Here is a 26,787-nt window from a genome sequence, read left to right on the forward strand (position 1 = left end):
GTGTCAGATATTGGCTCATGAACAAGATTAGATGTTTTACATCGAATCTACTAATGCAGTGGAGCAGGAGAGCACCATTTTACATATAAACACAAGAGATACAACATATTGAATACCTTCCTGATGGAACTAAATGATAATTGTAATAATACCATCATGCCAGTGTGCAAGCTTTGGGATGACTTGGGCAGAGGCTACACAAATCACCCTCAACTCCGTCCATAGCACAAATTTAAGACTAGCTGTGTGTTTTAAGTGAGAGCTGAACAGTGTGAACTTACATTACACTGCTTTAGTTTCAGCAATGTGCAATCAACTGGAATCTCTCTCTCTCTCTCTCTCTCTCTCTCTCTCTCTCTCTCTCTCTCTCTCTCTCTCTCTCTCTCTCTCTCTCACACACACACACACACACACTTGCAACTGGACAAAACAAGTAAACTAAGCCAGGGTGTAGTGAGTTGACAGTGAGACAGGAAGCAGACACAGGTTTGTGGAGGTTCCTCCCTCCAGCTGGTATGCTGTCAAACAGGTTTGTGATGTGACATTTCACTGGGAAAACAGCACAACGTTTTGTAGCCTGACGCTTTAGCACAAAAAGTGAGCATTAAGGAGATTAGTTTGAAGAAGTATTGGTGCCTCCATGTTTCTCATGTTTCTGAAAATCAGAAGAATAACTTCTCTTTTTCTCCTGGAAAGTTCAGACTGACGGACCAAACTGCAGCCAAGTGAGGAGGTGAGGTGAGACAGGTGAGTGTTAGAGGCTCATCCTCTACCTACTCTGGCCTCTGGACACAACCATTGGAACACTATCGACAGGAGCCCTCCTAGTCTTTTTCTGTGTATTTTTTTTTTTTTTTTTTTTGCTTCAATGACTGCCACATCAGTAGTGTGGATTACCGTGCTGTCCCTGGTGCAGCTGACCCACTGCTCTGTCACCTCCAGACACACTCCAGGTAAACCACACCTCTCCTCACTCAGAATTCACACACTGCACTCACCGCAGAAAAAACAGTTGGCTGACATGTTTGTAGATAATTGTCTGTGTGTTCACATTTAGTCTGAACTCATTAGTTCACAATCTAAACACTAACACATTTAAAATAGATACAGAAGTGCACATAAGGGTTATGTATGAATTCTTAAAAAACACACACAAAAAAATAATTTTAATTTTAATTAAATTTTTGAACATTTAAAGGTTGAATCAGTTTTTCTTTTTTGGAATTTTATTTATGGTTCATTGTTATAAAATAAAGTTATCCTTATGGTGTTTGCTGCTGCATACATTGAATATACCTGTTATGACACAGTTACCTATGATAGTAGTTAGAAGTTCAATCAGTAGTTGGAAGTTCAGTCAGCACATATTTTTCATTGCTTTGCAGTCACAAGCTTCAGGTCGGGTTAGTTGAGTTACTTTACATTTTAGTCCTTGAAGCAGCTGAACATTTCCTGTGGCCCATTAGTTCCCACTGAAGACAGATTTTTAAAAATGAGAAATTGAGTTTCAATTTCTAAAGGCTCAGTGATTTCATTAAACAGCTGGTCGTTTTTAGTCAATTTTATTCAAACAGAGGGCAGTAGAGCATTCAGGGACTTGACTGCTGTCGATTAATCCACATTTGAAGGTTTGAGGCAACAGGACAGTGTGTGGGACTGAATCAGAATACAATGTGTGTGTTCATTTATGTATTGAAGTGCAAGAAGGAAGAAGATGTATACAAAATATTTTTCCCAATCATAATATTTCTTAATAGTATTCCTGTATTGGTTTACAGTGTGTGTGAGTTCAGGTGTTCTCCATCAGTGTATGTGGCCTGTGCTCTGCAGGAGATCCAGTGTTGGTGGACGAGCAGTCAGCGACCTCCTTCCTGTCACGCTCGCTACTCTATAACAGCTGGGACTTTGAGCTGGTGGTGCCTGACAGTCTAGAGAGGGAGTGTAAAGAAGAGATGTGCAGCTATGAGGAGGCAAGAGAGGTGTTTGAGGACGACGTTCAGACGGTAACACTGCTGGCAGCAACTGTCTCTTCATTGAACACACATTTAAATGTAGAATTGTACAGTTTACCTATGGACACAGGGAGAATCTCCTTTCAAACCTGATTTTGGTGAAGTTGATGTTGCCTGAGCATTTCTGTTCAGGACATTGTTTGATTCTTGTGTGAACACTGACGAGAATCTTTTGAAGGGAACTAGAAATCATTGCATTAAATGCCTCTCACTTTCATTATTACTTGTTGCATTTGTGGTCTTTTATCTTGAAATTTTATTTAAACATGCAATGAAGACACGTCCACATTGGCTTCAATGAGATGTCCTGTCGTATCCACTTCTTTTCTTCTATTTTAATGAAGCTATGTCATTAAATCTTCTTCTGTTTTCATTTTTAGGAAATATTTTGGTCCCAGTATTCCGACAGTCAAGGTAAAGTTTTAAAAGATGAATATCATCCAATATTGAAGCCTTGCAGTGGGCTCATTCAGCAGAATGTAGTGCTTTCACATAGGAAATACATGTGTAATAATAAATACATTCTCATTATAATTAACATTATAATTATCACTAATATTTTATTATGCATATCTTCCAGGTTAAAGGCTCATTTGGAGATACTATTGAATGCTTCAACAGAAATTATGAAACTATACAAGCATTTTAAAGTCAGCTGTACTTCACAGTAACATACAATGTTGTCAGAATACATATTTTATTACAGAACAGGTGATGTGTGCATGCTACGCTGCAAACTTTAGTTTAGAACTCAACAGTGTAGCAGGTGTCATATTCAGAGCTGCATTGGGTTTCACTGATCACAAAAGTCGAGTAGACCAACAGGAGACAGTATGCCTAAATGAAGTTATCTCTATAGTGATTAGTGACTGATGAGCTGACCAACTGTTAATGATGTTTGTCTTTGAAGCATATGCACCCAGAGTAGATGTGTCAGGCCTTGTGGCAGGGATCCTGGCTGTCCTCATGTCTGCTGCTATTGCAACTGTGCTGGGAATCTACTGCTACAAAACCAAGATGAAGGGTGGACGGAGGTCAGCCCAGTAAGTTTACTCTCAAGTCTAGCTGAGCAAGGGATGTAAAATAAATGTTGACATGGTTCAACGGGCTCAGACCAAAACATTTTTACACTACTGGCCATTAGAATTGGTATGCATACTCATGTCCCTTTGATGATATCTAACTTCTTTAGTGACCCCTCTCACCTTCTGTTAACACCCAGAATTTTCATTTGAAAATAAATCACCAGATGAAATTCACTGAACATGTTCATAGTCCCTGGGGATAAATCAAGGTGTAGAAGAAGGCCACGTGTCTGACTGAGACACCTGAAAGGACTTGTATTGTAAGAAGATAGTCAGTGGGCAAGATACTGAACTCCAAATTGCTCCTGAAGGCTGTGCCATCAGTATGTGAATGTGTATGAATGGTTATCTCAAACTGATGAGCAGTTGGCACCTTGCATGGCAGCCAATGCCATCAGTGTGTGAATGTGTGTTAATGGGTGAATGAGATATGTAGTGTAAAAGTGCTTTGAGAGGTCAGAAGACTAGAAAGGTGTTATATAAGTACAGTCCATTTACCATTTACAAGAAGACAAAGTAACTGTCCTTCAGAGGGAAAATCTGTTTCTTTGTGAGGATAAATCATGAATGAATTATGATGTGTCTCCTATACTTTTCTTGCGTTTTTGACTTTGACTTTGTTAATTCCATTGAAGTGACAGACATTAGATATGGTGATGTTTTCTGTTAAACAACTTTTAACAAGACTTTTAACTTCTAAATGCAACTTTTAAAAGTGAGTATTTATGCAAGTTAGTAATTCCATTTTCAGAGTGTAATCCCACTGTGGTAAACATGGACAGCTGTACTGGAGTATTTGTTCTGATTACATTACTAATGATCAAAAACTAGCGAGTCAACAACTTTGCTAACAGCCAGTCATCAACCAGGTCCCCAGCAGCAGACCCAGCAGCAGCTGATATCACTGACTAGTCCAGCAGCAGTCAGCCCAGCTCGGCGTCTGTCTTTCAGCCTTTTATTTCACCAAGCTCTCACCAACCACTAAAAGTCAGTCCCACATTTACTCTTGTCCGGCGGCTTCTTGCTTGCTCACTCTCAACGTTTCTCTTCTTAGCCTCCCCAGTCTATGTCATCTTCACCTCTGCTATGCTCTGCCTCTGTTCAGCTCAGTTATGTTGCTTGGTACTTTGAGCTCACAGTCTTGGCAGCACGGCTAACTAACTAAGCTAATATTAGTTAACATCTGCTATAGGACATAGCAGTTTACTTCACTGTCCATCATAAACTCTGAAAATCACAGAGAGTTGAGGTGGAATGTATGTGTGCTGATCCAGAGCTCCGGTGAGGATGGCAGCAGATGGGCGTCCAGCCGCAGAGTCAGTGCCCCTGGCAGGGATCATTGCACCAGGTCTACCCAGCTACAGTGAGGTTCTAGCCCGAAGTGGGCAGCATGATGCCCCACCACCTCCATATTCAGGGTAAGTGGATGCTCCAGTATGCACATGCACTTTACATGAATCCAGGACAATGTCTGATTCAGCCAAACTCCTACGAAATGAAAAAGTATACAGGAGTAAACCTGAAAAGTATTTTTTATTTCTTTTTTTTTTACTTTGTAAAAAAGAAACACCTTTTGTGTTTGTTCATTGCAAGTTTATTTCAGTGAAAGAGAAGCACCTGGATATTCATTACCTCACCACCTAGGCCTCCACCATCATCTACACAGCAGGTTACATCATCAAACATCAGAGCAACATAATGATGCTACTTATATATCAACATAAACACACCTCATATGAGGCGGTTGGTAGCATAGTGGGTTAAGCGATCGCCCCGTATGTGGTGGCTACAGTCCTCGCTGCAGCCGGCCCCGGTTCTAATCCCGCATCGGACGGCTAATTTACTGCGTGTCACTCCCCCTCTCTCTACCCCCTGCTTCCTGTGTATCCTCAGCTGTACTATCATAAAAGGCCAAAAAAAAAATCTTTTAAAAAAAACACACCTCATGTAGAATCAATAGAACAAAGAAGCATTCAAACCAAAAACTAACCACAGTTAGACATTTTTAAAGTATTTTTGTGTTTCTTACAATATATTCTTCCAAAATAGCATTATTCAAGACCATGTTGTTTGTTTGTGGTTTAATAAATGCAACATGCTTCCTTAAAACCTTTTTAACACAATTTTCTTAACAAAATATATAAGCTTAAACAAAAACATGTCAGATAAAACTAATCTGACATTTTGACTAAGCTCACAGAAAAGGCAGAGCTGGTCTACTACCTCTTTTCACTTGGCTTCTGGAAGCAGCTGAACAGCCTTCACAATTTTTCTGTCTGTTGAACTCTCTGGATCTGGAGCTGCAGTGTGTGTGTGTGTGTGTGTGTGTGTGTGTGTGTGTGTGTTTGTAGTTGCAGCTTGGACGGGTTCAGTCTATTTTTTGCCAACAGCTAATGAGACAGAATCTTTTTGAACACAGACTGTTGGACTACGTCTATAAGAAACCTCACAAAGATCTTTTCTCTCTTTGGCCACAGGGGTACGCCATCAGAGGCCGCTGATCCAGGAGACAACGAATGAGAGGACTGGCAGAGCCTCTTCATTGTGTTTGACAGGCACTGTTGGTTTGAGTGAATATTGCATGCATTTTGATATACTGTATTTATGAGTGAAGTTAAGTCATGATCCCCGAGACGACGGCTCTGACAGTATGATCTGCATATTGTCTGGGAAATAGTCTGATGCTTTAAAGTGGGTGCAGCTGAGGGTGGGTATCATTTTAGTGGTTACACAGTGTTGTGTTTGTAGGCTAACAAAAGACAATTCACATCACTTCTTCATGGAACACTGACATGTTTTATAAAATAAATCACAGAACCATGACATGTCTCCAGTCATTTATGAATCTATTGTAGTTGTATTGTAGTCAGCAGAGAGCAGTCCATGTGTGTGTGTGTGTGGTGAACACAGCAGCATGTCACCACATCTTTCTTTACATGCTGTAACTTGTGTGTTTGTTGTTTATCTTCTCTTCTCATACCAGACTCAATGTTACTGTCTTCCACAATGCAACACCACACTGCACCGCTGTGCAAGACAAATGTGTGTGTGAGAACTTGGGAGGGAAGGAGAGGATGAACGCCAGCCCAGTCATCCCTCTTAAAAATGGCGTCTTGTGAACAAAATGAGCGAAAATAGCTTTAGTGTGCAGTGAGTGAGCGGGAGGAGAGGACAGAAGGACAGGAGGAGAGCAGAGGAGGTGCACGGATCCCTGTGAACACAGCTGCGTTTATTAAAGCTGCTGAAGATCGTAGAGCATCTGTTCTACTGCCCATCAGATTAACACAGGAGACAATAGACAGTGAAATATATGGGGAGAGGAGGGAGGAGGTGCTCCTGGTTGCTGTGACCACCCTCCCCTCCTGCTTCTCCTCCCTCCATTCCTCCCAGTCTACAGGCTCGTCAAGCGGAGAAATAAACAGAAGCGAGCGGAGAGACGAGAAGACATTCCTCCGTCCCCTCCCCCTCGCTATCTGCCCATCTTCATCCAGCCCTTTCTTTCATGGAGAGGAATTACCCCGCTGCAGGATTCGGAGACCTAGGGGCTGGGACGGGATGGAGTTACGACAGATCGGCCAAAGCAAGGTAAGCTTCAGCGGGCTGAGCATGGGTACCCACAGGCTCCTCTGGGCGCACAGTGTGCAGAAACTGCCTCTAACAATACCATGATGGGCACAGCGCTGCCTGCGCCTCTGCATTCAGCCAGGCTGCATGGTGCTGCTACATGGCCACCAGTTTCAGATACAGCCAGCCGTATTGTCATTTAGCGGAGGAGGAGGAGGGGGGCTGTCTCCAAAATGCATGGAATGCGATGGAAGGTTAATGGTGATACGGAGAAACGAAGGGGGATGGGTCGCTGGGAGTGATATTTTCAAAAAGCAAAGATCGCATCCAGGTTCTAGCACTGCATTGTCTGCGCTGCAGCTTTGTCTTCCTCTGTGCTTCTCACATGCATGGCAGGACAGTGGCTGCTTTACAGCACGCTTCTAACTGGCTTCAGTCTCCAAATGGAAGTGATGCCTGTCACGTGAACAGTCAGGTAAACTTCCAGCTTCTCTTTTATTCACTCACTCTGTACAAACGCCGTCTTTAATGATGTTCAACTCAAAACCTAACTGTTCCCGGAGTTCAGTGTGGGAACTCAAACGTCCCTGCTGCTGTCAATCAACTTGTTGGGCTCGAGCCTCTTTAAAAGGTGACATTCTGTCTTGTTAGTAAACAGTACTGTACGAGAAGACCACGTGACAGACAAACTGTCACCGAAGGACCCGTCAGCTGATGGAGTTAACGTTTGTAACTGCACGCTGACATGCAGTAACATTGCGTTACAGTTAGCTTAGCTCCGTACATGTTTGGTTACCGTGTGACACACACACTGCACACAGTGTCATCAAACGCGCTCCTACATGCTCGTCAATAGCCACACTGTGGCCGTGTCGAAGCTGCTGCTGTTCACAAACGTCACATGAAGTGTCTGTTCCTCCCGCCGCACTGTTGTGTGTTGGAATTGCGGCCTAAAGTTACCTAGCTCCTGTTAGCTTTGCTCCACGTTAGCGGTCGCCTTGACAACCAGTCTACCGTCAGAGTGCATGAGTTGAGTCTGTGGAGCAAATGTTAATGTAGGCGCGTGCACGCTTTTCTTTCTACTACAACCAGAACATGTGTGTCTGGAGGTGATGACGTGAGCTCAGCTCTGATATTTGAGTTAGCTAGTTAATGCACAACCAAAGAATCTCTGCACAAACTCAGAGTCAGAGATCGTGTCAGTGAAGCTCAGCTGAGTGTTCATTGTTCTCACAGAGGTCTTGACCTGACTGCAGTCAGTCCTTGTAACTTACTTGAGGGAAAGCATTACCTTCAGTGGCATCTGGTACTTAGGTGAATTGTTCTCTTGACAGATGAATCCTGGTTTACACTCTACTGGGCTGATGTTTTTGGTGTTGTATTGGCGAGTGGTTTGTTAATGTCAGCATTGTAAACAGAGTACCCCATGGTGGTGGTAGGACTATGGTCTGGGCAGGCAAAAACAACAAACACAGGAGCATTTTGTTGACTCTAATGTACAGCGATACCACAATGAGATCTTGAGGCCCATTGTCGGGCCACTGTCCACTGTCACTGCCCCATGTTGCAGCATGATAATACATAGCCCCATGTTGTACACAATTCCTGAAAGCTGAAAACATCCCAGTTCTTGCATGACCTCTGTACTCATCAGATACGGGGTGACTGTAACTCAGGATCAGATGAACGGTGGTTCGATCCCCGGCTCCTCCAGTCTGCATGTCGTAGTGTCCTTGGGCAAGATACTGAACCCCAAATTGCTTTACACCAACCACTCAGTTGTAGACTCATGATGAACATTCTTTCTCCTTCCTGAATATGTATAAAGAACAGAATCAAAAATAGGCACAAATATAAATTCACTGGTGACACTGACATTACTAAATATTTTTTCAGTTTCTATGTCTTGCCCACAAGTTGAGAATTTACATGTGGTGGTGGGTGGTGCGTGTGATGGAGCGGTACAGGTGGGTGGTATGACCTAAAATTTATGTCACAATATTTTGTTGTTATTTTTGTACAGTGACACAATAAAAATGAGACTCTACTCAATGCAAGATTGCAATCTTGTGATTACTACTTTTCATTCTAGCAGCAGTGTAAGTGAAGTCATCTTCAGCAAACCTGATCGATGGGTTTGGCTCCAGTTGGTAATGGAGTGTAGGCCTACATGTGTTGGGATGGAGCAGCCTGCCTCCTAATGTGGGTTAATAATAAAACACACATTTGTGCTTTTAATTTGAAAGAACAGATTACCATGTTTCCAGTAGGTTCTGTTTTATTTCACTATTTCAATTATGGTTAATCACGATCACACACACACACACACACACACACACACACAAAAAAAAGACAAGTCTTTCAAAATAAGAGTCCCTTCAAAATAATAGCCCATTAAAAAGGCAATGATGACACAGCTTGTTGTATTAATACTAAATTTGCTGAGCGTACAGACAGGACAGACACACACACTCTGACACACACACAAACAGACAGGACAAGCACACATACATACAGACACAAGACCACACAAGCACACACAAACACACACGCACACAAACAAGACAAAAGTATTTCAAAATAAGAGTCCCTTCAAACTAAGAGCTCATTAAAAAGGCAATGATGACACAGCTTGTTGTATTAATACTGAATTTGCTGAGTGTCAATAATAATGTATGGCGGCGATGGGGCATATTCAAGATTTCTTTAGAAATGTTTCTATTTTTCTTATTATTCTTCCGTACATTTTTTGGTCGTCTTCTCCGCCTGCAGTTTTGGTCGCACATACACAAAAAAGGTATCAAAATGACCGACTTGGCCAGATTAGTATGCTATGACTTTCCTAAGCGTTTCGGAAAACGGTGTGCCTAAAAATTGCCAAAAAATTAATGGGTTTGTATTGGTAGAATGTTCCAGAGCTAGAGTGCGTGACATCATAGCTAGAGTGGAGAGGGAGAGAAAAATTTCATCAAAAAATAAATTTGCTCCACAAATGTCATAAATTATAGCTAGAAACATAGGAAAATTTGTCATCTCACTCATATTCATCTGCTAAAGCTGTCAGATATATAGTTTGGTTGTGGGATGCAAAGATGTGACAGTAACACGCACCCACTGTCCCATCTACTCCCATGTAATTTCTAAAAGGAGCACGGAGTAGCTGTTCTTTCTCAAATTCCCGAGGTCAGAGTTTTTTTTAACATTTAGCCCTCAAACTCGACACAGAACTGGTCGACAAGATGAGGATGCTCATGGTCATTCGGCTTTTGGATACGCCACACGGTCTGGCATTTTTGGCCACCTGTTCGAGGGGGTTAATTTAGAGATTTTCGGTGTCGCATGCGTGCACCTGTGCCTAATTACTGGCTTGCAGCTGACCCTGGTTGCAGTGTCAATAATAATGTTTGGGGAATGCGGGGCCAGAGTCAGGCACACTCAAAATTTCTTTTGAAATTTTTATTATTATTATTATTATTATTATTATTATTATTATACTGTATATAATGTTATTAAAATATTAAAAAAATATATTTTTTTGCTGTTTGGAATAGCCACTTGTAATGTCTGAATATGTTAAGCGGAGCTTTAAAACTCCAGAATGTTTAGCTATCGGCTATCACCAATAGCATCGTCAGATTGTATGTTTCTCTTTGTGAGTATATTGACTGTGGTGGTTTACGTAATGAATAACCAAGTTTTAAAATTTATGCAGTTCATCACTATGCAGTGCATTTTGTATTTATCATCAGCATCTATTAAAGCAATATTATGTAACTTTTTCTAACTTAAAATAGTTTTTCACTATTTCACTGATTTTGGTGAAACTGGATCATATTTTATGTAGAAAATGTTTTCTGGTTTTCCTTCTGATGTCCAGTACATGGAGTGGCCCACTGAATATACAGTAGTGTTTGTCTTACAGGTTCTGCACTGGTGGGCTAGTGGGCCAGTGCTAGCTCCATATGTGAATGGAGTGTTGCCCAGACATTGGCTTTATTTGGGAATCTCCTGAAGAGAATTATTAAGCGAAAGACACAGTGAATACTTTACAAGCATCGTCCAGGTAAAGTAACAGTCACGACAACTGGTTTTGGTACATTATTGGTGCTACGTCATTAATAACAAGCCTTGTTATTCACTGTGACACTGGGTAATTTCTCATCAGATGTAATATTATTATTATTACAATATTGTTGCCTGTGGAGTCCCTCGAGGTTCTATCTAAGGGCCCCTTCTGTTCAACATCTACATGCTCCCACTTGGCAAAAATTATTAGAAGTCATAACATTGAATTCCATAGCTACGCAGACAATACACAACTGTACATCGCGGTATCCCCACAAGACTTCACCCCAATAAAAAAAAAAAAAGTTAAGGGAAGTTAAGTGACTTTTGACTTCAAGTCATGATGCAAAGGCATGGAAGTACCTTAGGGCCATAGAAATAAATTTATCCTAAGACACAAGTGAGATCACATTTTGTATCCAAAATATGCATTTTTTTTCAAAATGGCCACCAACCATACTTGAGGTCCATATCTTTGCTCCTGTCATAGCTATAATGACAAATTTGGTGTCAAAGTGTACAAGTGGGGTCAAGGAATCCAATAAAATAGGTTTCAAGTTTTAAAAAAACAAAATTGTTCCCTTTTAATAAGTGTTGAATTTGTGTATTATGGGTAGAGTAGTGGAACAACAATAACTATGTTCACAGATTAGGGGTAGGCAATGCTATACCTACAATAGTGATGAAGACTCATAGTTTAGTGTAAATACATCACTAAGATGATTTTCTATTTAGACATCCGCACCACTGTGGGAACATGAGCCATGACATCCACAGAGAGACATGCAAGGCAGCCTCTGCAAGGTGCTTTACAATCAGTTTTACACTTGCAAATTACAAGTTCTGGTAAGTAAAAGGCTGAGGGGTGAGATCGCTCAGCTCATCATTGTCATTTGTTGCCATCTCCATGTTCTGATCATAAGCCTTCTTCATGAGCACATAGAGAGCAGCTACAGACACTTAATGTATCGGGTTCTGCAGATGTGGTGAACATTAATAAAGGCCTGCGTTTTGCCACTAGTTGAGATGCCACTATTGGTAAGAGCTGTGGTCCACCCACTGCCATCTAGCCAGTCACCAGACACACTCCACAGCATCTTCTCGATATGCGTTGACCCCAGTGTTACCAGGAAGGAATCCTCACCAAGCTCTGTCTGGAAAAAAACTTCCACTGAAGTTTCTTGGCCAGTGTGAATAGTGGTTGATCAGCTACAATGACTGGTGTCTGACCTGGATTAAGGTAGCTGTCTGAGGATTTTCATTGCATGCCAAGCCATGGTGGGGCTGGTAGATGACTCTGTGAACAGTGGCAACATGTATGATTTGGATGGGGGGGTGAAGTAGCCTCTGTAATGCTGGCATAATATGCAGCCCATGAGATTAATTCTCTGGCTTCAAGGTTCTCTTTTATAAGAAGGCTTCTGACTCTCTCTAACCACTTCTTCAGTTACATTGATGAGAAGACGGGAGGCTGGATGACGATGACTGTTGGTATTCAAGACAGGAACATCCAGATCCATGGTTGTGTAGTGAAGTGGCAAGGATTTCACATACTTCTTCCCCATTTCAGCTGGATCTAGAATGTCAGTCAGATTCTCAGTCTGTCTGAAGAGAAGTGCTGTTGAATGGTGATGCATGTTCCATGGAGGGCTGATGTTGCTGTTGTTGATGATGGGTTGTGGTCAATGTTATCAAAACCACCCGTGGTGAAGACACCCGTGACTGCCTGAGGTGGGACCACAACACCAATCTGCTCCCAGTGACTGATCACTGAATTCGCTATATCTGTGCTAAATGTTTTCAAGCGGTCATATGACACACACATTCGTCTTTTATGCATGGTCTCCACCAGATATGTACTACCACTTTGCTGGTGTAGTTTCATTGCCAGATCTAGTGAAGCTGGTGTTTCCCTCTCTCTTATGTGACGAGGAACACTGCCATGTTTCTTTGATCTGCATCTTACAGAGTTGAAAATGATTTGCTGCCCAATGGATATTGCAGCCTGGGACTTCTCAGATGCAGGATGTGGCTGATCAATACCTGGAGGTATAGAATGAGCTTCACAAGAAGTTGAGAAAGAACCTGTAAAAGTATGCTTCATGGGGAGATACTCTTGCCGAAGGATTTTGGCTGCTTTGAAGATGATGGAGACATCAGTAGATGTGTTGTTTTTCATGTCGGCAACAGCTTTGCTCAGGTCATTATCAAATACAAGTGACCATACACGATTTATTTGTACTGATCTGATGTCAGGAATCAGCCGTTCAATATCCTCCCGAGGTCGTGGGGTGTTGCATTTGATGTTTGGAAATCCCAGATTAGCAATGCGCTCGTCATAGAGGGCTGTCAGGTAAGACATCACCAGTGATTCCCCTGAGCAGCGATAGCCTTCGATGTATTCAAGCAACTCATTGAGGACATGCACTGATGACCTGAGTTGCATTACTTTCAGTTGAGTCACATCCAACAGTTTCTGCTTTTCTATAGAGTCTAGTTAGGCATGCACAATGATAAACAGCATTAATAGCAACCATGTCACCAGCAGCTAGTTCAGCCAATAGATGCCTGTCACCAACCACCTGAGCACATTCTTTTACTTTTCTATCCAAGCCAAGGGTGGCAGCCCTCCTCAGTTCCTTTTTGTTGCCCACTTCACCACAGAAGAGACACGGTGTATTGAATGGTTCACATGATGATGTTGAGGGTGTGGGTGAAGTCAGTTTGGTGGACTCGTCACTCATGCGCCATGTTTTTACTGGGCTGACAGACTCTTCATGCTTTTTTCTTTTTCTTGCTCTCTGAACCTTTTGTTTATCAGTAGCATTTCTGCAGCTTTTGTGCCATACCACAGTATTTTGAATCATCAGCTGAACTACATCCTGTCTACCACCACTAATGTCCACTATAAACTCAGGCAGATCCCCTAATGCCTTCAGCTCCTGGATGTTTTCTACAGCTTCTTTGTAACATGATTGCAATCTTTCAGGATTGTTTCTCAGTTTAAATGATGAAGAGGGATATCATGTTTTCTCCATCTGTAGGGCAGACTGACAAAGGAAGCATAAACTCCAGCATAAATTCCATTATGGTTAATCTAAAATAACAAATGAAGTTGCTTTAATATCATGAGCAAAATAAAATGAGTATTAACAAACATCCACAAATGTAAAAAATTATCAAATAGCTAACTATCTAGCAACATGTGCTTGCTTGAATAATAATGAATCTAACTAGCTAATAACTAGCTAGCTAGCTAGCTAGTTATTAGCTATATAACATTAAAAACGTTTTTCTATTCAATGACAAAGTCATAGGAACCTCAAAGTGTTAACCTGTCACCTCTGATCTTCAAAGGCTGTCAGCTCAGCTGTCACAGGCCCTGGTGCAGATGGGATCCGATGTGTTGTTGCAGGAAGTGATTTGCAGAGGCTACTCCTGACTGGTTGAAATCTCATGCTACTAAGGACAAACGTAGTGTACAGAAATACCTTCACTGCTGAACTACAAAAATGAAACTCAAAAAGTTTTTGAAGGAAAAGATAAGTAAAGTCACTCTGATGACACATTTTCTTTGTGTGAAATGTCCTTATTTACCTCCAATTGTCATATTAAGGGGAAAACTGTTGTTTTTTAAACTTGTAACCTATTATATTGGATTTCTTGACGCCAAAAATGTACACTTTGACACCAAGTTTGTCATTATAGCGATAACAGAAGCAAAGATATAGACTCTAGAGTATTTTCAGTGCATTGGCGGCCATTTTTTGAAAAAAGGTGTTTATTTCTGATACAAAATGTGATCTCACTTGTGTCTTAGGATAAATTTATTTGTATGACCCTAATGTACTTCCATGCCAAAGGGCACCTTTGCATCATAACTTGAAGTCAAAGGCCTATTTTTTGGGCTTAACCTCCCTACTACTAGGCCGCTTACAATTAATACAGAACTCTGCCGTCTGAGTACTGAAAAAGACCAGACAGAGGGCACATATAACCCCCATTTTAAAAGCCTTGCACTGGTTACCCCAATTTTAGAATTGATTTTAAGATTCTCTTAATGGCCTACCATTGTGACATGCTACAAAAGTATGTACCAAGCAGATCCCTCAAATCCTCGGCATCTGGACTCCTAGTTGTCCCCAGAACCTCCACAAAGAAGTTTGGTGAGGCTGCTTTTAGCTACTGCAGCCCCCATCTCTGGAACAGCCTGCCTATAGATCAGAGGGACTGCACCTCTGTAGACATTTGTGTTTCTGTCTCTCCCCTGAGACACACAGAAAATCTCTAAATGAACCCGTCGAAGGTGGCCAAAAATGCCAAAAAGGTGTGCCGCAAACCAAAAGCTGAAATGACCATCAACATCCTCATCTTGTGGACAATTTTCTTACCAGCAAAAAATTGTATAAACTCTGGCCTTGGGAAAAACAGGTGTTCCCTGCTTCTTTTGGAAATTTCTCTTCTCAAATTAACATGGGAGTAGATTTGGCAGTAGATGCATGTTGCTGGTGCATCTTTGTGTCTGACCCCAAAACTATAAAACTGACAGCTTCAGTAGTGTTATCACTACCACGCCTCAAATTTTCCTACATTTTTAGTGGTAATCATGTCTGTAGAGTGACATTTGCAGCCTCGAGCACAGTTTACAAATGTATTTTTCGACAGATTTTTCTAGCGATGATGTCACACTCTAGCTCTCTAACATTCATTTTTTTGCCGTGGTTTTTGACTATTTTTAGGCAAACCGTTGTTGAAACGCTTAGATAGCGCTTTTGTGTATGTGCGACCAAAACTGTGGGAAGGGAAACAAACCGTAAAGAAAAAAAAAAAAAAAAAAAAAGTAAGAATATATAATAAACATTGTGTACAGTAAAGAGTGTGCTCTTTCAGGCACACTCAATTAGAAACATTTCTAAAGACATTTTGAGTGTGCCTGACCGTCACCCACATACATTATTATTGACAGTGCTCAGCAAATTCAGTATTAATACAACAAGCTATGTCATCATTGCCTTTTTAATGGGCTACTATTATGAAGGGATCAATCAGAGCAGAGCAGTCAACCGCAGCTGCTCCTGTGACATTTGACATCGCTGAGAGAGAGAAAAAAAACACTGGAAGTACCCGTCAAACAGGAAGGATTTCTGGCCAAACCGTATTTCCAATCATTGAACCGGCTTCACCTTTAGTATGTTGAGCTCTTCCTGAATGTATACATAGGTATTTTGTGTCCGTAAAATTAAGAAATGTGACCTTGGAGCGATACATAGAAACGCTACTTCTGCTTTCCTCCAGAAATGTTCCCACCTTTTTAACATGGCTGTGAGGCTGTGGATAGGTTAGGATAGGTATTATTTCTGTAGAGTGAAATTTGTGTCCTTGAGAGCGGTTTACAAATAAATTTTTTGACAGTTTTTTTCTCTCCCTCTGTACTCTAGCGATGATGTCACCAACTGTAGCTCGCAAACATTCTTCCAATACACACCCATTCATTTTTTGCCGTGTTTTTTGGCGATTTTTAGGCAAAGCGTTAGTCATAGCATACCGATCCTGGCTGAGCCGCACGTTTTGATACCTTTTTTGTGTATGTGCGACAAAAACCGCAAGAGGACTAGCGTGCTAAAATAGGGAGTTAGAATAATAACTTGAAAAAATTGCATTTCCTGTGGAAATAGTGTGGATGCCCTCTGCTGAAATGCCTGATGCATCTGTGGAAACTTGTATGAAAAGATAGAACTGTAGGATATTTTGAAATATGGTATGAATTTGTACAATATAGTAACAAAGATTACCTGGAAAAAGTTGAGTACCGTATTTTCCGCACTATGAGGCGCATCAGATTATAAGGCGCACTTTGAATGAATGGCCCATTTTAAAACTGTTTTCATATATAGGGTGCACCGCATTATAAGGCGCATCGAATAATAGCTACAGTAGTGGCTGGGGTTGCGTTATGCATCCACTAGATGGAGCTGCGCTAAAGGTAATGTCAACAAAACAGTCAGATAAGTCAGTCAAACTTTATTAATAGAATATTGACGTATACGTTCTGACAACTCCATTCACTCCCAAAATGAATAAACAGCTGTTTTATTATTTGTCCCAAGGTAATGTCAGTGACGTAGTATTTTCGCGACACAAATGGTGTTGGACTGGAATTCCTCTTTACCGTTCTTACCGCTGTTACTTCCATAGACATATATACATAGACGCCTCATTGAGCAGGTTGGTCCATTGCTGCAATACGTTAACGTGTCCGCCATATTGGATGTGGCAGATCTGCCCGTAAACTAATACAAGGAAAAGGGTTGCGCTCTACTTTGCCACATCCAAAATGGCGTCGACATCGACGTACGATTCAGCGCTCAATGCGGCGTCTACGTATATATGTCTATGGTTACTTCGGCGATGCCCCCTGACTATGGTAGCCATGATTAACCAGTATTTATCCATAGATAAGGCGCATCGGATTATAAGGCGCACTGTCGGCTTTTGAGAAAATTGAAGGCTTTTAGGTGCGCCTTATAGTGTGGAAAATACAGTAATCTTTCTATATTTGCAATATTTATACTGTTCATTCCGTTTATACTGCTATATTTGCCATAATCTTTATTTATACTTTTAACTTGTATATATGTTTATATAATGTATTACATGTCATGTATATTGCTGTTTGCACCAGGGAAAGAATGGAAATGCTACTTCAATTCTCTGTATGTACTGTACACATAGCAGCATTGACAATAAAGTTGAATGACCGAAATTCCTATGTGGAGTCTCCGTGGTCCCAACAATATTGTAACAACGTGTGAAATTACCTGGAAAAAGTTGAGTAATCTTTCTATATTTGCAATATTTATACTGCTATATTTGCCATACTTATACCTTATACTTTTATATATTTTTTATATGTTATCTATAACATCTGTCGGGCTTCTCAGAGGCAGACGTGAGGTTGCCAAGCAACGAGTGCCATCTGCCGGGCCCTAATTAGATCAGTGTGTGTGTCATACTGACTGTTAGTGCTGCAAACGGCAGGACGTACCCGACAGATAAAGTCGTGTAGTGGCCAAACTGACTTTATTGCTAGTAGCATGAGGCTTTCCTGATTGTGTAGGTATTTGTCTTATGTGACTTCCGGTATGGAAAGGACTTCAAGCATTCGGGAGAGAAACTGGTTTGTCTTCTGCCCTGCAGAAAAAACCCTCCTTTTCATATGAGGGTTAATGGGTGTACTGCAGGGATTAGCTGGTGCTTTTCAGGTCACAGTGCAAAAACGGGGCATCCACACTAATAAGCCATTTTTTCGGGAATAGTATATAGTGCACCTTGCAAGGCACAGTCATTTAAGTATGGGGAATAATAGATAGTGTGCTCTTTCTGGCATGCTCAATAAGAATAATTATAAAGAATAAGTATGGGGAATAATTTGGGTCCATGCAGCGAAGCTGCGGGAACCCATTGTGTTTCTACCTTTTTGGGGTCAATGCAGTGAAGCTGCGGGAACCCATTGTGTTTCTACCTTTTTGGGGTCCATGCAATGAAGCTGCGGGAACCCATTGTGTTTCTACCTTTTCTTATTGGGGTCCATGCAGTGAAGCTGCGGGGAGTCCAAATTTGACAAAAATTGGACGCTGTACGCTTCACTGTAGCCCGGGGCACCAAGAGACTTTTTTGTGCGTCTGGGCATGTTACATACAGTTATCAAAATCACAACTTTTCATCAGAGGGCGTGGCCGTGACAGCGCGTCAAAGTCTGCCGATTTTTTCAAAAAAAATAAAAAAATATGAGACTCCGTTGACTTTTGGGCTGATTTTCAGGCCAAAGTGTTGGGCTATCATATACTTTGTCAGAGCTGTCTGAAACTTCTTGTGGTTGTTAAGACCAATATTATGCACAATTCGGCTGCATAATTAATGAGGGGGTGGGGCAAAAGTGCTCTATAGCGCACCCTTGAATTTTTCTTTGGAACAGCTCCACCACAGTTATGGACACAGAATTATGAAACTCAGCCGAATTGTAGAACAGGACAGGACCTACAAAAAAGTCTCTTGGAGTAATGTGCTACAATGAACAGGAAGCCAGATATTTAAGAATGAAAATCGCCATTTTCTGTGTTTCGGCGTGGTTGAGAAGGGGTCATATTTGAACGTACTCCTCCTAGGGATTGTATCCAATTCACTTCAAACTTGGTAGGAGTGTTCATATAGACTTCCAGAGTAAAAGTTATCAATGTTATGAATTTTGGAGAAACTGTGGGTGTGGCGCTCTATGCACATTTCCACATGCGCACATTTCGACATGCGCACATTCTGACGTGCGCACATTTGCGAGGGCCTGACCATCGCTGCTTGCAGCTTCAATTATTACTATTATTACATTACATGATCGCCTGATCTGCATGGGCCCCTCATTGCTGCTTGCAGCTATATTAGATCATGTGCTTTGTCAAGCACACTCCATTAACCTGAACATCAATGAACATTTTCTCAATTTTAGCCTTAGAAGTATGTCCATTTAGAGGTGAAATGTTTTAACCAAATCTCATGTTATTACAAAAAAAAAAAAAAAAAAAAAAAAAAAGTAAACAGTTAACATGAAACATATCAATCAACAGCTCAGATCTTGGGTACCTGTGTAGATTAGCTGAGTAGACTTATTCCACCCTGTTCAAAGGCAGCTCTTGACCTGATGGATCGCTTTACAGCTCTCCCTACATGTCTTCTGTTGCAGCATAGAAAAAGATAAATATAAATAATCAACTTAACATTTCATTAACACCACCTTAACATCACTAGTATCTGTCATTCAGGAAAGATCTGGCTTAGGCATTTCACAATACAGAAATATTGACAGGGTTTATTTTGGAGAAAGAAGAACCAAAAACGATATTGTATATCAACTCTGCATAGCTAGCAAAAATTGTGGAGAACTGATTTGAGTGCCAGGTGAGACAGAGCCTCTTTTGTTTTTCTTCCCTAACGCAGAGTGAGTTTTTTCCCCTTCAAGCTGATGTCTCATCAAAAAGGAAACACTCTGTGGGTCAAGCCATGAGGTCAGGCCAACAAGGAAGTCCCTCCCACTGAAATCTCTTTTAAGTAATTGGAAAAACATAATAAACATAAAAAATTTAACTACTGACCTCAAACATCTCAATACCTATTTTTACCCTCATGCCAATATTTAGATCCTAAACTCAATCTGATCTGATCCTGGCAGGACCGATAGTGAATGTATAGGCGTATCATGGAAAATGTGGTATACTGTACTGATATAATATTTAATTCTATTCAGTGTTAATTTTGTCACCCATTTTTTAATTTAGTCTTAAGTCTTGTCAAAGTTCATTCTTAGTCACTTTGTCTTTTACAAATCATTTTTGTTAGTCACACTTTAGTCGACTTAAAGTCTCAAAGTTTTAGTCTAGTTTTAGTCAAACATGAACAAAGGGTATTTTAGTCCAGTTTTAGTCAGAACATTTTAGTCTTTTTCTATTTCAGGATTTTTTTTTGTTTGTTTATTAATTCCAGTTCACTTGTGTTCCACAGCTAACACATTGATTAAATGTCTTGATTGAATTGAATTAATTCATCTTCAATGCAACTTTGCTAAGTGTCTTGTCTGTTGTTTCAATACACACTTAATATGCACTTGATCTCATTTTTTAATCTACTAATAGCAGGTACACCCTGTTATGACATGTTCTGTCATCTTCTACATGCAATTGTTAAATTTCAATATAAATAAATTGATTTTATGCCAGTTGCATCTACTAAAATGTTCAAATTAAGATGAGTCCATCACTATTAGTGCAAATGGAGAGGCTAGACTCATTCTTGACTGTAATGCCATATGTGCACATTTTAATAACGTCGGGCTGCAAACGGGTTCGGGCTCTACAAAGCTGTCAATCAAAACGGACCGGGCTTGGGTCGAATTTTATCGGGCCTGGGCGGGCCTGACTTCAAGGCCCGTTTCATGCTCTAGATTGCGCTGTCCGTACGCCGTGTTTCTATTGCATGCTGTTTGTTTTCAAGCCACAGGTGTGAGAGCAGCCAGAGGATCTCAAACATGTGGCCGTGACGTTGCCTACAGTAAAAGAAGTGCTGGCACAAACACATGACAGCAGGACTGGATGTTGCTTTTTTTTCCTTGTATAGTAGACGAAAACAAAGAGGACGTTTTTGCTCTTGCATGACATTTTCGTCTCGTTTTTATTCGTCAACAAAAAAGCACGTTGGCACATTTTTCGTCAGTGTTTTTAGAACATTGTATCATCGTCTCATCTTCGTCAAGGGAAAAAGGCTCGTTGACGAACATTTCGTCTCGTCTTACGAAATTAACACTGATTCTATTGTGTAAATGAAATCCTTTGATGCACAGGTGATAGGCAGGTGCATCGCAGTTAAAATGCGACTAAATATGAACATTTTTTTGCACTAGAAAAGCTAAAGATAGAGAACAACCAATTATTAATTACATTTCAACTTGTTTTGGCAAATTAAAAAAAAATTAAAAATTCAAATTGTCAGCAGCAGCTGAAATTTGGTCATACTTTCAATGGGAAGCAATACTCAAACAATTCAGTGATTCCCAGCAAAACATGCTGGACTGGTGGTGGATCCATCATAACTACTCATATTACATGGATAAGTGAATAAAAAACACTTGGTAAAGCAAAGCTACTGCTTCTAAATATATTTTGCTATTCTAGTTTTTAATATATTGGCAGAGAATTTAACATGCCCAGACATACTGTAGTGATTAAGAGCCTGATGAAAAGAAATTAGAATGGGCCCCACCACCATGGGCCATGCCAGCCCAGCTGTACCACCTCCAGAATCCAATCAACTCATTGAAAGCTTTAAATAACTCTATTCTGCATACACTGGATAGTCTATACAAAAGACTGATGCTGTCTTCAGATGTGCTCAAGATAATTTTTACAGTCTTTAAAATCGTACAGTTCTTGAAAGGAAATTTCTTTATCATGTAACTTCAAATAAAACTTAAATAATTACGGTGGTGCTAGAAAAAGGTCAAGTGAATATCAAATCATTTGGTTTCTTCCACTCGGGGTCTGTGCACAGTCTACTTGTTCTTGGCCTGTGAATACATGTGTAGTGGTCTAATATTCATACCTGTGCCATTTAACAGCTTTCATTGGCCCTTGCTCAGCCTCACTTAAAAAAGAGCCCAGCACCGGCACCTTCACAGTTGGTAATCAGCCTGTCTTTAGGTCTAAAAAAAACAATAATGGTGTAACGGGTGTGTGAGGACCCAATTGCAGTAACAGCAGAACACCACACCAGCAGACAAACACCAGTAGGGGAACAGACACAGATCGTGGCTGGCAGGGTCAGCAATGGGAGCTCAGTCCAAAAGAAACTGCTGGTGAGTCTTGCATGAAGGAAGAACAATCTGGCAATGAGTCTGTGAACCAGAGAGGCTTAAATACAGGCTTGATACTAATGAGGAGCACCTGTGTGCACAGGTGAATAGAGTTGGCTGATGAGGTGGGCGTGGCCAGCAGGGAGAGTGGAGCAAAGGGGAGGAGAGTGGAAAACTACTAGCGGAGCAGCAGAGGAATGGATGTGACAAATGGATAGAAATACATAATTGGGCATGTTTACACAGTGACAGGAGTATATATATGTCCCCTGTGTTGAATGCCATTAAAGGTTGACATCATTGAGAGCTGCTTTATTTAATTCTCCACAACCATTTGGCGATGCTTGGAAAATATCTCTCAAACCCTTTGGACCTGACCACCAGGTTGATGCAGAGGCTCTTTGGTTATTGCTAAAAATAAGAAAAGAAAAAGAATCTGTTATATATTGTAATATATTAATTATCAAATCAAATCAAATCAATTTTATTTGTATAGCCCAAAGTCACAAAGTACATTTCCCTCAGAGGGCTTTACAATCTGTACAGGGAGTGACACCCTCTGTCCTTAGACCCTCGGTTCGAGTGAGGAAAAACTTGCCCACAAAAACCCTTTAACAGGGAAAAAATGTGGAAGAAACCTCAGGAAGAGCCACAGAGGAGGGATCCCTTATCCCAGGACGGACAGATGTGCAATGGATGTCACGTGTACAGGACAAATTAACACAAACATATTGTACAATTACAATGACTGACAAAATGACAATGAATCAATGAATGATAAAAATGATTACAGTAACAGATATGGTAGTAATTATGACAGTAATAATATATGTAATGGGCGTCGTGCAGGATCACAGCAGCAGCCACGATCCACGAGAACCTGCTGGACGACAGAGCACAGAAACTCCGGGGAAGTTTGGTTAGTAACATGCATTAATGAGACATGTCCACAGATGGAGAGATAAGGAGAGATAGAGAGATGGGGAGAGAGAGAGAGATGGGGAGAGAGAGAGAGATGGAGAGAGAGAGAGAGAGAGAGAGAGAGAGAGGGGGTTTTCGGTAAGGTAGATGTGTGCATCTTCAACCAATACCGTGCCTGGCTAGGCATAACCCTGGGTGGGGGGTGGAGTCCCTCGGCAGTCTAATCCTATGGCAGCATAACTAAGGGATGACCTGAGCCAGCCCTAACTATAGGCTTTATCAAAAAGGAAAGTCTTAAGTCTATTCTTAAAGGTGTTGACCATGTCTGCCTCCCGAACCCAGAAAGGTAGTTTGTTCCACAGAAGAGGAGCCTGATAGCTGAAAGCTCTGGCTCCCAATCTACTTTTGGAAACTATAGGAACCACAAGGAACCCAGCGTCCTGAGAGCGCAGTGTTCTAGAGGGGTAATAAGGTATTATGAGCTCTTTTAGATACGATGGTGCCTGACCATAAAGAGCTTTGTAAGTAAGGAGAAGAATTTTAAATTCTATTCTAGATTTAATAGGTAGCCAATGCAAGGAAGCCAAAATGGGAGAGATGTGATCTCTGATCTTGGTTCCTGTCAGAACACGTGCAGCAGCTTCTGAATTAACTGCAAAGTCCTAAGAGACTTATTGGAGCAGCCTGATAACAAAGAGTTACAATAGTCCAGCCTTGAAGTAACAAATCGTGGACTAGTTTTTCTGCATCCACCTGAGAGACAATGCGTCTGATTTTAGCGATGTTACTAAGTGGAAGAATGCAGTCCTAGAAATTTGTTTTATGTGGACGTTAAAGGACAAATCCTGATCAAAAACAACTCCAAGATTTCTTTACAGTGGAGCTGGAGGCCAGGGTGATCCCATCTAAAGTAACTAGTCTCTAGAAAGAGTTTCTGAGGTGTTTGGGTCCAATTACAAGAACTTCAGTTTTGTCTGAATTTAACATCAAAAAATTGTAGGTCATCCAACTTTTTATATCCTTAAGGCATGCTTGGGTTAGTTAACTGATTGGTTGCATCAGGCTTGATCGATAAATATATTGGGTGTCGTCAGCATAACAATGAAAATTGATAGAGTGATTCCTAATAATGTTCCCTAAAGGAAGCATATATAAACTGAATAGAAGTGGTCCAAGTACAGAACCTTGTGGGACTCCATGACAAACTTTGGTCTGCATGGAAGATTCATCATTGACGTGAACAAACTGAGATCGATCTAAAAATACGATTTAAACCAGCTTAGGGCGGTTCCTTTGATGCCAATTCGATGTTCCAGTCTCTGTAAAAGAATTTGATGGTCAATGGTGTCAAATGCAGCACTAAGATCTAACAGGACAAGTACAGAGATGAGTCCTTTGTCTGATACCATTAGGAGGTCATCTGTAACTTTGACTAATGCGGTCTCTGTGCTATGATGCACTCTAAATCCTGACTGGAAATCCTCAATAGACTATTGTTATGGAGAAAATCACACAGCTGATTAGCTACAGCTTTCTCAAGTATTTTAGAGAGAAAGGGAAGGTTTGATATCGGTCTGTAGTAGGCTAAGACCTCTGGGTCTAGAGTGGGTTTTTTAAGAAGAGGTTTAATTACAGCTACCATAAAGGACTGTGGTACATATCCTGATAATAAAGAGAGATTAATCATATCCAATAACGAATTACTAACTACAGGTAAAACATCCTTGAGCAGCCTGGTTGGGATGGAGTCTAAGAGACAGGATGACGGCTTAGCTGCAGAAATGATTAAAGTTATTTGATGAAGGTCGATGGGAGAAAAACAGTCTAAATACATAACAGGTTTTACAGCTGTTTCAAAACTTGCTGTATCAGAATGCAGATCAATGCCTGTTGAGGGCAAGAGGTGATGGATTTTGTCTCTAATAGTTATAATCTTATCATTAAAGAAGCTCATGAAGTCATTGCTACTGTCGTGGAAATTCGATAAAGACTGAGAACACGATCAGTATTAAATGAGAGTTTTATTCTTGGCCAAGGAGAGACAACAGTACGACTACAAGAGTCGCAAAGTCCTCTCTGCTGATAATACATTCAACTGCTCCTTTTGTAGACATTTTTCTCCCCTCCCTCTCCTCTGAGGTAATAAAAGAGAAACTCTAAATGCAAAGGGGGGTTACCCTCGTAAATATCTGCTTTACTCCCCTTCTGCACCGTGGCTGGTACCAACATCTCTGGGACAGAAAGAAATGTCTACACTCAAACATATATCAACCCATCAGGAGGCAGTCTCCTAGATAGGACAAAGTTCATACAAAGTTAAACATAAAATATAATTGTAAAACAAAGTAAGCATAAAATAGTAAGAAGAGGTTAAAAGAATTTTTTCCACTACACTTCCCCCCTTTTGATTAACATTAATAAAAAAAAAATACAGACAATCATTTTACATCAACATGACAATTCCACAAGGATTCAAGACATGTCATCATACTGATTGCTGTTAGAAAAAGACGTTTACTATTTTGTGAAAGATACACCCTGCTGTGTCGATTAACAAAGAATATATAAGGAAAATAAAAAAGGGGAAGAAATCACATGTTTACATCTCATCCTCAGACGAAGCTGAGGAACCACAATCACTAACAGGGAAAGGATCTTCCTTTAACAAAAGTTCAGCCTGTGACAAGAGTGCATACTGACCAGTCACTGTCTCGCCTATCCAACAATGCATCAAGGCTTTCATACAGGTCAGAGTGCAATACAAAAGAATATATTAATCCTAGGGTGATAAATACAGGTAACAAAAGTTGGAAAACCATTGCACCCCAGGGTCCAACTAGCGCTCAACCATGCATTAAAGGAGGTTCCTGCTGAAGCAGAGGGCCCAAACTCATCTCGAATCTTCTCAAGTGCATGAATAACAGATGTTATATTGTCACTATTATCAGGAATTAAAGTCACACATGCATCACCAGTCATACGATGAGATTGTTGAGTGGTTGTAAGAGTTACAAAGCCATTTATAGTCTGATTAGCAAACAAAGACATGGAAAAAGTGACATTATCCATGTGGTCTGCCAAAAATGTCACACTATACCAGGAAAAAAATCAAAAATGCAATCACAAAAGAAAACCACAGAATGCATCTCATCCCACAACCCAAATACGTCTTTGTCTGCCATGATGATCATCCCTCGAAGGTCAATCAAGTTGACTCGTGTTTTTGTGCTCTCTGGAAGTGTATTGTGTACAGTGTAGTCACCGGTGCAGTAGAAGCGGCTTACTATGATGAATCAACGCAGCCTTGCTTTACGTGTGTGCATGCAAGTGTACTGCAGGCTTGGTGGGTTACGACTCCGTGGGGTTGGGCACCCTCTTGCAGTGGTGGGCATGGATCAAGTTGCTCTCTCTGCGACCTTCACCGCTGTTGTGCGTTGTGAGTAACACTTGGAACGGCCCTTGCCACCTCTCAGACCTCCAGTGCTTCCTTCGCAGGTTTTTTATCACCACCCAATCGCCAGGCTGGATCGAGTGTAGGGGACCTGTGGCCTGCTGAGGGAGGGCTGCTTTAACCTGTTGAGAAACTTGAGACAACATACCAGAGAGCAATACTCAATCATGTTAAGTATGTAAGACAAAACAATGGGGAGTGCATCCGTCCATGACAAACCTGTTTCTTCACAACATTTAGCAAGTTTTGCTTTGAGCGTACCATTCTCTCTCTCCACTGCCTCCCCCCACTCTTTGC

General features: G+C 41.0%; 2 protein-coding genes across 4 annotated transcripts in view; both read left to right on the forward strand.

The window, feature by feature from the left end:
* The first annotated feature begins 106 nt into the window (after positions 1–106).
* prrg2 (proline rich Gla (G-carboxyglutamic acid) 2) lies at positions 107–5,920 on the forward strand. 3 transcript variants are annotated; one of them, XM_019271807.2, is made up of 7 exons: positions 107–597; positions 697–953; positions 1,831–2,003; positions 2,393–2,426; positions 2,923–3,055; positions 4,372–4,515; positions 5,575–5,920. In XM_019271807.2, exons 2-7 carry the CDS (start codon positions 869–871, stop codon positions 5,615–5,617), a joined length of 612 nt encoding a protein of 203 aa, XP_019127352.1. In that variant the 5' UTR covers positions 107–597; positions 697–868; the 3' UTR covers positions 5,618–5,920. The 3 variants fall into 3 exon arrangements, with proteins under 3 accessions (XP_019127352.1, XP_019127353.1, XP_010753949.1); XM_019271808.2 differs by having other exon boundaries at positions 702–953; XM_010755647.3 differs by having other exon boundaries at positions 107–953.
* An 86-nt stretch (positions 5,921–6,006) lies between these two features.
* Positions 6,007–26,787, forward strand: part of prr12b (proline rich 12b) — a 66,033-nt gene continuing 45,252 nt past the window's right edge. The window contains exon 1 of the mRNA XM_027285006.1: positions 6,007–6,682. Coding sequence (XP_027140807.1) covers positions 6,600–6,682 — 83 coding nt within the window. The 5' untranslated portion in view covers positions 6,007–6,599. The remainder of the gene's footprint in view (positions 6,683–26,787) is intronic.

Source organism: Larimichthys crocea, chromosome XII (assembly GCF_000972845.2).
Source record: "Larimichthys crocea isolate SSNF chromosome XII, L_crocea_2.0, whole genome shotgun sequence".
NCBI lineage: Eukaryota > Metazoa > Chordata > Actinopteri > Sciaenidae > Larimichthys > Larimichthys crocea.